This window comes from Mus pahari, chromosome 15 (genome assembly GCF_900095145.1).
Source record: "Mus pahari chromosome 15, PAHARI_EIJ_v1.1, whole genome shotgun sequence".
NCBI classification, from domain to species: Eukaryota; Metazoa; Chordata; class Mammalia; order Rodentia; family Muridae; genus Mus; species Mus pahari.
The window spans coordinates 40,873,672-40,886,344 of NC_034604.1; the positions used below are offsets into that span (position 1 = coordinate 40,873,672).

At 45.9% G+C, this 12,673-nt stretch overlaps 1 protein-coding gene across 1 annotated transcript in view; it reads right to left on the reverse strand.

The window, feature by feature from the left end:
• Trim36 (tripartite motif containing 36) overlaps window positions 1-8,688 on the reverse strand; it is a 46,198-nt gene extending 37,510 nt beyond the window's left edge. Inside the window, exon 1 of the mRNA XM_021214392.2 lies at window positions 8,496-8,688. Coding sequence (XP_021070051.1) covers window positions 8,496-8,558 — 63 coding nt within the window. The 5' untranslated portion in view covers window positions 8,559-8,688. The remainder of the gene's footprint in view (window positions 1-8,495) is intronic.
• Between the last annotated feature and the right edge of the window lie 3,985 nt (window positions 8,689-12,673).

A 12,673-nucleotide genomic window follows, 5' to 3' on the forward strand; every position in this document is an offset into this window, starting at 1 on the left:
ATAGACTACTGTTCTGGTGGCTCTGTGTACATAGGGAGCAGAATAAGCTATGTGCTACAGCGCCGCACCTTGTTACCTTGTGTTCTTGGGATGTAAGGGAGAGAAGGGTGTATGTGCATAGGTGTGTGATTCAGTTGTGTGTTGGGAGGCAGGAGTTAAAGGAGAGGTGGACTTGCAATGACACAAAATCAATCTGAAAATACAGAGTACTGGGAACACCAGGATTTCTATCCGTGCTGGGAACTTTTTGAATAAAGTAGCATGACAGGGCCAGCGAGATGGCTTGGTGGTTAAGAACGTGGGTGGCTCTTCTAGGGACCATGATTCCATGCCCAGCTCCTGCACGTGTCTTACAACCACCCGTAACTCAAGTTCCAGGGAATCTGACACACTCTTCTCACCGATGCAGGCACCAGGCCCACAGACGTAGATGCAGAAAAAAAGGCAAGAATTTCTTAATCATTATCCCATTTGGCATTTTATTGGCTGTCCTTTGCTCTTCTCCCAGTTTGACTTGTCCTACCCTACCAGTCCCACTAGCTTCTGTTAACATGTGAGCTGAAATGAAGCACATGGAACCTGGGTCCATGCCTGCCCTCTCCCTCAAGTCTATAGACCTTCAGCATCCTTGGTTCTCTTTCTTTCTCTCTCTCTCTCTCTCTCTCTCTCTCTCTCTCTCTCTCTCTCTCTCTCTCTCTCTCTCTCTCTCTCTCTGTGTGTGTGTGTGTGTGTGTGTGTGTGTGTGTGTGTGTGTGATAGTGAAGATTAAACCCACAGCTGACTTAGGCTGGGAATGTGCTCTATCAATAGTGGAATCTCCAGCCTAATTATTTGCTCTGCCACAGGGCTGTATGGAGTTCATAAAGTCCAAAAGGTTAACAACCCACAACTCACTCAGCTCATCTGGTCTCTTCTTATGTTGGCTCCTGGCCACCAGAGAGATTAAATTCTTTACTGGGTTGGGTCCTAGTGACCATGGTGCATTTTTCAGTGAGTGCCCTGAAACACCAAACTTTACCTCCAGTCTAAAGCAGACAGAGTGCCATTATGCTATGTCCTAAACAAAAAGTAGAAGCAAAGTGCTGCAACTATAAACTAACGCATGACTAAGGGGAACCTCCTCAATTGTTCAGCATCCCTAGATGAAAATGCAGATACTCCTATACTTAAAGGAAATAAAGAAGCTAAAAATGATGGAAACCACGTGGTTTTACAGTGGTTTCACACACAGCCCACACTTCCAGGTATCAGAAGTTCAAGGTGAAAGGCAGTAAATTGAACTGTCTACCAGTTGTACCCAAACCTGGGACAGGGCATGTTCCGCAGTCATAAACTGTTGCTATGGGAACAAAGTCTGGAGAGAGGCATCCAGAGAGCACCTGGCCAGGTCCTACTCATCTTTCCAGCTGCCATTTCAGACTACTAACTGTGAGACAGAGAAAAAGCAGAACCTGAAAAGAAGAACCACTGTGGTGTGATGGGTAGCCAAGAGTAGAGAGGAAATAAAAGGTATCTAAAAGTGCAAATGCCCAAAAGCCAGGCATGGTAGCACATGCCTGTAATCCCAGAATTCAAGAAGCTGAAGCAGAAAGATAATGGGTTTGAGGTCAGCCTGGGCTACATGCTTGCTTCAAAGCAAACAAACAAATGTGATTGCAACCCCACAGAGAATTCGTTATGGTCTAATTTTCATGGACACCTCCTCTAGCTCGGACCTCATATGTAAAGAGTTTAGCATGCTCAGCTTAACTAAATCACATACCCTTGTTTCCACAGTCATGTTTGATGTTTGGAAGCCTTGTTCCAAAACCACTTTAACTTTTATGTCTTAAGATAAAACCCTATAGGCACTTAGCCCTGTAGCACCCAGCCAACAGTTCCACATTGGGGAGATGAAAGAGGTAAAGGTCTAGCAGGAATTTCTGGTTGGTGTCAGGAATACAGCCTACATGGTCAGTGGGCAAAGGTCTCTTGGGCAAGTTGAGGTGAATAATATTGATACAAACAGGTTGTCTACCTTTCCTTTGACCACGCCTTATCATTCTCCTTAGGATTGCTAGCATTAACACATCCAATTAAAATTGGATGATATATAATAACGGTTTTAGTATATGACGCAAATATTGTACGTAGTTGTATTAAGTTGTTTTGTATGAATTTCGAATTTACTTTTATAGCCCATATTTGTATATGTGTGGTGTAAATGTGTGTGTGTGTGTGTGTGTGTGTGTGTGTGTGTGTGTGTGTGGAAGCCAGAAGACAACGCTGGGTGTTATTCTTTAAAGTGTCATCTATCTTTTTAAGCATTTTCCTTTTTTTTTTTTTGTATTTATTGAGGTAGGGTACACATATGTGCTTGTTCATATGCACACACACACATGTGCACTTACACACACACACACACACACACACACACACAATGGTACACACGTGGAAACCAGAGGCCAACCTGAGGAGTTGGTTCTCTTGTTTCTAATGTGTGTGTCCTGGGGATCCAAATGAAGTTGGCAAATTTGGCAGCAAATGCCTTTACCTTCTGAGACGTCTCTCAACCCTTTTCAATTTTTATTTTATTTTCGAAATTTAAAACAGGTCTCTCATTGGCCTCGAACTCTCTCATAAGCTCGGCAAGGCTGGATGGCCAGTGAGCCCATATGATCTGCCTATCTCTATTTCCTCAGCGCTGAGGTTACAAGTAGGTGCCCAGCTCTTTTTAGTGGGTGTTCTGGGGAACCCAGGACAGATCGTTCCTTACAAGCCCTCTATGGACTAAGCCATTTCTGCAGTTTTTCTTCTTTTTTTTTTTTTTTTTTTTTTTTTTTTTTTTTGGTTTTTCGAGACAGGGTTTCTCTGTGTAGCCTTGGCTGTCCTGGAACTCACTCTGTAGACCAGGCTGGCCTCGATCTCAGAAATCTGCCTGCCTCTGCCTCCCTAGTGCTGGGATTAAAGGCGTGCGCCACCATGCCCAGCTCATCTCTGCAGTTCTATGTCAAGTATTTTTTTTTTAAAACATTACACTGTAGGAGTCAGTTCTCTCCTTATGCCATGAGGGTCAGGTTTGGAAGCAAGAGCCTTTACCCCAATGAGCCACTCCACCAGCCTTATATTAGGTATTTTATCTAAACATCCAACATCTACTTGTTATTGATCACATGGCTACAACATAAAGTGTCTCAAGTCCTGCTCCTACTGCCAGAATACATAGCTAATCTGTTGAAAGTCTATTGTGTCTCAATAACATTCCCAGGAAGCTTGTATAAAATATTCCTTTCATCCTTGCAGCAATCCTGTACAGTGGGTATAATTCTCTATAAAAGGGACATGAACCATCTGTACTCTTCCCTGCCTCTACCTGAGATTAACTAATGTGCTAGTTCTCTATCAGCCAGAATGCAAACCTGGATGGTACGCCACCATTTCTCCTGCACTGCCCACAGGTAAGTATAGAGCATGTAATAGGTCGTGTCATGAAGATACCCACTTACCCTTCTAAATGATATTTGGAGATACTATCTTCAAATTACTTCCACAACAGTGTAATAAAGATAGGGTATTTGTGAGACCAGCTATTTTTACATAATACTGCAAGTCTGTCTTCTTTTCTTCTCCCACAGAACATATGTTTGACTCAATCCTAGTACAAAAAAAAAAAAAAAAAAAGGAAAAAGGAAGGAAGGAAGGAAGGAAGGAAGGAAGGAAGGAAGGAAGGCAGGCTCCCACAGTACATATATTTGACTCAATCCTAACATACAAAAGAAGAAGAAAGAAAGAAAGAAGAAAGAAAGAGAGAGAGAGAAAGAAAGAGGCAAACAAACAAACAAACAATGTAGTCACTTCACAGTGAGCCAAACCTCACCATTATTACCTCAGTTTGGATTTCAGTTGTTTGAACATACCTGATCATGCCTTCGGTGGGATTTTTTTGTTTCTGTCCCAGATATTAGCACTTTACATTGCTCTGTAAATTTCTCTAAACCTGATTCTTTTTATCATTTAAGGGCATTCTTGTTTCAAAGTCAATTGTGTATTTGTAAAAGTTCTTGAGTATTGGAGCTGCAGAGGCAGCACAGTGGATCAAGACTATTGAGGCTGATCTTTCCGAACTACGGGGGGTGGGGGGGTGGGGGGGGGGCTCACAACATCCAGAACTCCAGTTCCATGGGATCGGATGCCCTCTTCTGGCCTCTTCAGACACCTCATCCATGAGGTGCACGGACATATGTAAGGAAATATACACAGATAAGATAACAGATTAAAGTATGTTAAAGTTCTTGAGTCTTTTGTACCTCGCAAATGTTCAAAGTTCCAATCACGGCCAAGTGATGGTCTCATTGCCTGCTTATCCAAATGAGATGTAATCTCTCCAAATTGCCTTTCGTTTTGCTGAAACTCTTGCTCCTAGGATGTACCTGAGAGGCAACTGTTGAAGAAGACTCATTGTCTGGGTATTGATACTTAGGCATAATTCTGATAAGCACAGCATAGATGGAGAAATGTTCTGGGGGCTGGAGAGAGGGCTCAATGGTTAAGAGCAATGACTGCTCTTCTAGAGGTCATGAGTTCAATTCCCAGCAACCACATGGTGGCTCACAACCATCTGTAAAGGGATCTGACGCCCTCTTCTGGTGTGTCTGACGAGAGTGACAGTGTACTCACATACATTAAATAAATAAAAAAATATTTAAAAAAAAAAAGAGAGAGAGAGAGAGAAATGTTCTAAACTTAATATTCCATTCCACACACTTCGTTCTGTGAATCAGCCCACAAAAGTGCGCCTGGTGGTCTACAGGGCAGATATGTATGAAAATGATTTTAAAAATTGAGAAAACTCGCCGGGCGTGGTGGCGCATGCCTTTCATCCCAGCATTTGGGAGGCAGAGACAGGTTAGATTTCTGAGTTCGAGGCCAGCCTGGTTTACAGAGTGAGTTCCAGGACAGCCCAGGCCAACGCAGAGAAACCCTGTCTCGAAAAAACCAAAAAAAAAAAAAAATTGAGAAAACTCGAGAGACCAAAAGCATTTGAGGACATTGCTTTGAGTGTCTTTAGATATTGACCACAGATTTAAAAACTCTGTCTTAGCCCAAAGTCTCTTCTGTTGCAAAAGAAGCAAAAAAGCTTTCAGAAACGGGCGAAGTTTTCCTGGCAGTGAAATGCAAGAGGAAGCATTTACATTGATTCTTGGGGGAGGCTCTTGAGAATTAGCCTATGTCTTAACAACTGTGTGCCTGGTCCAGGGTATTGTTGGGTGAGCTGGAAGATCACAATGCCAGGGGCTCCCTGTGTGCTTTAAATATTAAAGCAAGCTCCAGGAGAGAGCTAGTATTATAAGCTGCTCAGGTTAGGCATGTAGGTTTTAGGTTACCCTGAGATTAAAGGCTCACTCACCTCCCCAGGCAGGGAATACACTAAGCCGGTTTAATTTGAAGTAGACACATATCCTGATGTTTCTGGACAGAGGGGTGGAAGTGGAAATGAACTCCCATTGTTTCTTCCATGAAATCCCAAAAGTATTAGTATTTTACAACAAGCATGAATCCACGTGTTCTAATAAGACCACGTATTTTATTATTATTATTTTCAAACCACATATTTTATTATTTTTACCTTTTGCAGTGCTGGGAACTGAACCTGTGGCCTATTATATGCTAATCAAATGCCATACTACTGAGCTACATCTACAGCCCCCAAAGTCATGAATTTTAAATTAACAGTTTTGTTTTAGCAGTTCTAGAGATCAAACCGGAGACCATGTGCATGTTTCCTAAGTATTCCGGTGGCCAGCAACATTGCTGGAACTTAATTCATGCACAGGGCTTGAGAAGCGCTGCAGGGATGACACAGCGCCAGAGGGAATGTGGTGACGATCGACTCACAAGCCAAACTTGGAAGGAAGCCAGGAGAAGGCTGCCTCTCATGATCAGATTAGCCTCCTGTCATTCCCTATGCTGTAAACCCAAGCTGTCAAGTGAACCCTAAATCCAAAACAAAACAAACAAACAAAAAACCCTCAGTCTCAAAAATCTGCTATCCCATAGCTAACATTAAGTGCTTACAGCACACACAGAGCGGAGATTTTTATATGTAGTTGGAAAATGACAAGCTGGGCTGTGGCAGTACATGCCTTTAATCCCGGGACCTCAGGAGGCAGAGGCAGGCAGATCTCTGAGCTCCAGGCCAGTCTGGGCTACAGAATGAATACCAGAATAGCCAGGGCTACACAGAGAAACCTTGTTTAGAAAAACCACAAACCAAAACAAAAAGTCCATAAGGAATGCATGGGTTGAAATAAATAGTTAAGCTCTTACTGCCACCTGCCCCAACTCCAAAAAGACAGGGAGGGACTGTCCACTATGCAGGCTCAAAGGACTTTTGGGCTCTCTAGCTGTGGGAGAATGCTCCTGGCAGCCATGGGCTCACTGCTGGAGCCAAGAGAGAAGGCGGCCTGACAGTCAAGGGAGAGGAAGCCAGAGCAGGATATCAGGCACATCTGTTTGACGTTTCTATCCCAGGGAGCATTTTGTAACAAGCACACCATGACTCTGAGAGATTCCTGGGTTCATGGGCCTTAGCTTATTCTAAGAAGTTTCCGGAATTCACCAAGGTTTGCCTTCTCCATTTAGTGCTGAGGGGTACTGAATAGTCACCAGAGTTGGTAACATGCCCATCCCTGGTTTTGGACCACCCCCACCCCCCCACCGCCACCACCACCACCACCACCAACACCCCAACAACAACAACACCACCACCGTTGCCAAGGACTAGTTTCTCAAAGTTTCTCAGTTCTGGAGAAAAGCACGGCCAACTAATATAGTTCTGGCTTATATCGAAGAACATCTGAGCACAGACAACTTACCTGTCAATCATCCTATTGCACAGCCCATCGAGAGTGGACATTGAGATCCACAAAAGGCATCTTCTCCCCAACGTAATCCCAGCTCCTAAACAGATGCCCCCTTTTCAAGCACTGTCCCAGCTATCTAGAGTCCCACCTCTGACGCAGGGCCCTCTTCCCTTGCAGCCAGCTCTTGCTTTGTTTGTTTGGTTGGTTGGTTTTTCCGAGACAGGGTTTCTCTGTGTAGCCCTTGCTGTCCTAGAGCGCACTGTGTAGACCAGGCTGCCTTTGAACTCAGAAATCCACCTGCCTCTGCCTCCCAAGTGCTGGGATTAAAGGCATATGCCACCACTGCCCCGGGCCAGCCCTTGCTTTTGGACTTCTCCAAGGGAACTCCATTTGGAGGAAGGCGTAGACTTCACTTTGTAAGTCCAGAAGTCATAACAGGGTGGCTGTTTGGGACCAGGAAGTGCTTTAATAGTCTGACCAGGGTGACTCCATACAGTGCTCAGATGACACTCGAGTTTACTGGATGGAGTCCCCAGGTCAGTGGGAAAGTGGAACGAGGCTCTGCCACTTGTGCTTCTGGTCCAGGCTATGAAAGCTACTAGTGACCCAAGATACAGTCTTCACTTTCCAATTGACACTGGATATTCTATTTCGGATTAATGTATTCCGCGGCTACAGGAGACTCCAGAGAGGACTGATCGCCCTGATACTCAGGTTGGGAGTCAGGACTATCTGGTCTAAAGCTAAATGACTCCACGCTGCGTGCCAGCTATGAGTATTGGAGTGGGGTGTGGGATTGGAGTTTTAAGGGCTCACACCAGAGAGGCACAATCCTCCTTTCTGATGATCACGCAGAATCTGGTTCTTCCTTGTTTTTTCTTTTTTTGTTTTTGTTTCCTTCCCACTCTAAGCCCCAGGTACAGTGAACAAACCGCCGCGGTTAAGCACTGTTTCTTCCAACCCAGACTAGCAGAGCCCCCCCCCCCCTCAGTATTTCCCGACACGCCCCGCCTGTACACCACTCAGAGGCGTCTCTGGGCAGTTTCTCAGACGCTCCCTGAGGTCCAGCTTCTCGAAAGGCTTTCCACTTAGGCGAAGCCATCCTGCCAACGTCCCGAGCCACTCCCAGCTTGTGTCCCAAAGATTTCAGGAGAGGTTTGGGGCTGGCATCTCGCCAGTCCACAGCTCCCTCCATCCTGGTACCAAGGAAAGCTACTCCGCGTGTTTCCCGCCCACGGCAGCGTCTGAGAACCAGAGCGAGAACTGTCCCTGTCCCACACAGCGACAGGCTGCGCGCGGACTCGGAGCCGCCTCCGGGCCTCTGAGATAACGGATCGGCGGACCCTCCCGCTATATCCCGCACCTGTCACCCATTCCAAATCTCCGTGCTGTCCGGCAGTCCTTTAGTTTCCATCCTCTCCCGCCGGGCTCCCTTACTGCTCCTCCAACTAGCTCCACGAGTCCCCTTTCTTCGACATAAAGAAGGCAGCCACGATGCATTGTGTACAGCTGGGATGCGCTAGTGCGGAGCACAGACCCGATTCCAGCTGGTGTCCCCCCCAGCACGGGACCGCTCCGATGCCGCAGCCCCACCCTCAGGTCCTGAGTGCCCAGCCGGGATTACGGACACAGCCCCACAGCGAAGATGCTTACCTTGCCCTTGGCAAGCAATTCCATAATGTAGCCAAATTCACTCATCTCCTCTGACTCCGACATGGTCAAGACCCTTTAGGAACTCTAGACCAGCCAGACGGGTTCATCGAATGTGGTCCTTCCCCCGCCTTTCTCTCTGTTCAGCTTGAGTTTGCCCAGCCCTCCTCCAGAGGCACAGTTAAAAGTGGAGAGGAGAAAGCCGAGGGCGGGGCCGGGTGGGATGCAGGCCCAGGAGGACCTGGGCAGCCTTGTCCAGCCTCCCTGGCCCTGGCTGCACCAGGCTGGCCAGCGCCAGCTAACGGAACAAATAAGGGCGGCGGCGGCGAGCTTGTGTCCAGCCCTCCCGGGTGGTGCTGGGACGAGGCCACGCCTCCTCGGGGGTCGTGTCCCCCAGCGGTCCCGACAAACACGCCAGCACACAAAGCGGGGCTCCTGGCAGGCGAGCACTCAGCCCCGACAGCTCCAGGGACTTGATCTGATGCCGGGTAGACTGGCGCTCCCGGGCTCTAAGAGCCAGGACAAGAAAAAAAAAAATCCCCATAGCGTTGTGGGAGGTGTGAGGGCAGAGGAAAATGAATGCAAAGGAGACACAACAAAGAGCCTGGCTTCCAGAGGAGAAAAAAGTGAAGGCCCAGGAAATGGCACCGCCGCTTCTCAAGTCAGCCTTCCTGAAATCCAATAGGTAACAAAGACCAAGACGGGGCTTCTGAGATGAGAATAGACACAGGGATTGTGTTGTAAACACTCCAAGTGTGTAGGGTTTGATAAGATCTCAATAGCCTCCAGATGCTCAACTTTCCCTTAACAAAAGAATGAAGGAACGGAAAAGCATTTGTGCCAGCAAGGTTCCTGGACTCTCACCTTTAGTTACGACACACTCTTCTAATTGTTCCTTTTCCGTGCAGCTTCCCGGCTCGAAGACTTCATTTTTACAGCTATCTCTCTAAGAGGTTTGCTGCTGGAGTGGCCACAGCTACTACTCTTTGCTTCGCAATCGACTTCTCTGCTCTAGGCTTTCTCTGAGTCATAGGACTGACTTTATGTATTTGTTTGTTTGTTTGTTTAATCATTTATTTATTTACTTCAACTGACAGTGATAATTAGATTGGACATGATCACCATTGGACAAAAACGTCCTCTTTGGGGAAACTACTTTTCTGAAGAAGGTTGGAGCGGTTTGCTCTGGGCCGGCCATCAGAGGCAGGGAGCTGTGTGGAAATGGTCTGATCTACAGTTACTTTGGAGGTCCCCTGCCTCAATCAGCCCTAGCCGTTTTTCTTCTTTGGGGGGATATTTTGTCATTTTTCCTCTGTGACAGAGAAATCCAAAAAGTATCCATATTTCCTCCTCTCCCTCTTAGCTCTCCTTCATGCGGCCATAATCGCTGAGTAATTGTACTCTGTTCTCCCACATCATCGCTGCTTCTTGGGAGAATGTTCTTGTCTGGCAGTTGATAGCCTCTCCGAACCGGCAGCAGGAGTGTGTGCCTCATGTTCAGTCAGAGCCTTGCTGGAAACAAACACTGTGGCAGAGTTTCTGGAGTGCAGTCTGCCAGCTTGATCATCTCCAGTTGTCTAGGATCTCCGACTCACTCTTTGCTGGCAGAGGGGAAACTCCTCGTAGATGTCCAAAACAAACAAACCAGACAAACAAACAAAAAAAGCCCGTAGCATCCATGAATAGGTATTTCAGTATTAGCAGTTCATGGTGGATAGAGATTTCACTCTAGAAATCAATGTTTCTTACACCCAAAATGGAATCTGACACATGAAAGGAAAAACAAAATAAACAAACAACCACTGTGTGAAGGTGAGCAACTAATCTATGTCTCTGTTGGAATAAGAAGTGTCACGTACACAAGCCAAATGTTAGGGCTTCGGAGCCTTCCCCACAACCTCACCAGAAGCCTCAGCTCGCATACCCTTTGGGAGAACTGAGTCCTGTGTTTACTCTTAGCTGGAGAGAAGGCTGGCACGGTGACCGTTGTACTCTAGACATATCGCCATTCAAAACCAGAGCAAAGCTTTGTAAGTGAGGAAGAGGAGGAGACAGATACAGAAACTGTTTCTACTACACTTTGGGTTTTAGGCCCATTCAACTTCCCAAGTTTCAGTTTCCACTGCTATAAAACGAGTTCATGGAACATAGAAGAAATTGTCCATGGTATTTGTCTACAGATGAAATTGTACAACTGGAAGTGTTTCATGCTTGCCTGAAAAATGCTGCAAACTACATTTATATTTTAATATAATGTAGTTAAAACAAAAAAAAAAAAACGACTGGTTTTTTCACTGCTATAAAACGACTGGTTTTCTCACTGCTATAAAACGACTGTTTTTTTCACTGCTATAAGACGACTGGTTTGAACTAACTTCCCTAACAGTTCTTGGTGCCAGGCTCTCTGATCTGAGGACCCCTTTTTGCCACCTGGCCACACTGGCTGCCCATCTCCTCCGTGAAGATGCTGCTGTTACAAAAGTGTTGTTCATTTGCTCCCAGGAAATTCTGTAGCAAGGAACCCTTACTCTAGACTCCTACAGAGGCCAAGGAAGCAGGAAGAGAGAAAGTGAAGACTTCAGAGCCACGTCAGTGCCTAGGAGTGAGATGCAGTTTTGGTCTTAGTGCTTGGGGGGCATTTGTATCTCATCATTCACATGTGAGGGACCATATAGAGCATTAAACCTCTCAAAGATGACAGGAAGACAAAATGAAGAGCATGTCCAGACTCCTGAAATCCGTGGCATTGACATTAAAGACAGATGGTGGAACTGTCACTAGGCAAACAATTAAAAGTTGCTTCATTTTTACCTACTAAGAACAAAAGCAAACTAAAACCACATAGATTAATATCAAACTTCGTTCCCAAAAGTGAATTTATATTTTTCAAAAAATGAAGAGAAAATGAAGGTTAAACACAGCAGATGTTATTCTCAGAAAACTTTACCACCAAAGAAAATACTCAAAAAGGATTACATAGTGTACAAAGTATCAACACTGGGACCAGCAATGTTAAAGGGTCTCTTGTAAAAACTCTACTTGACAATTTTCATCAAATGAAGAAAAATCTTCAATATAAACTGCTTTCCTGGGGTTGGACAGATGGCCCAACAGTTAGAAACAGATGGTTTTTCTAGAAGATTCAAGTCCAGTCTCCTACATGAGCATAGCCACCTGAGGCCATCCTGAGGCCAGGTTGTGTTGGTGCTGCTGCTGAGGGCCATGAATGGGTCTGTGGTCCTTGAGCCATGCTGAGCTAGCCCCACCCCTCATTCCTCCCTCCACCACGTGGCTTCCCACAGTTGATGGATTCTGGCAGGGGTGCAGATGGAGAAAGACTCACCTTCCCTTCTAGGGTGTGGGCGGTGCAGGTGGAGAAAGATTCATGCCCCTTCCAGGGCTGGCCACTAGCTGGCCACTAGCTGACCATGCTCCAGTAAGTGTATGGACAACACAAAGTGGACCTATTTCTTTCTTTTCCTTCTTCTTTTCTATTTTTTTGGGGGGTGGTGGTGGGGGGGGGCTTGGGAAAGAGGACATGGGGGAGGGGTAGACATGGGAGGACTGGGAAGTGGTCAAGATTAAGGTTTGTGATGTGAGATTCCCAAATAATTTAGAAAGAGAAAGAAGAAAGCCTTGTCTTTTAAAAACACCTTTATTGAAGCAACAAAAACTCATATCATGACATTCAGTGTATTCTAAGAATACACATTTGAGATTTTTTTTTTTAATCTTCTGGGTAAAGAGTTGGTTTATGTTTGGATAGGATCTGGCTATGTGATCCAGGTTGCCCTCGGTCTCAGTATCTCCTTCCTCTGCTTCGAAGGTGCGGGCGTCGTGGGTGTAGCCAGTGTCTGTCTTACTGACTTTAATTATGGAGCTAGGTGATCCTAACCCCATTCTTAAGCCTTGGACTCTCTGTATGCTTTCAGGTTTTCTTCATGACCTTGTAGCTTTTAGTGTTCGTGTTTTACATGTCTGTTATTTATGTCTAGGTAAGAATTTTATTCTGGTTAGTATTGCTGTATCCCTGAGTGGCACACAGCGGGAACTGTCAAAAAACAGCTTCTTTGCCTCCTCAGCCTGCAGCCACCATGAGGCTCAGCCACAGGAGCTGTCCACAGTGGTGGCAACTGCTCTCCAGCCCCCTCAAGCAGCTGAGCAATGATGGCACCTCAGCA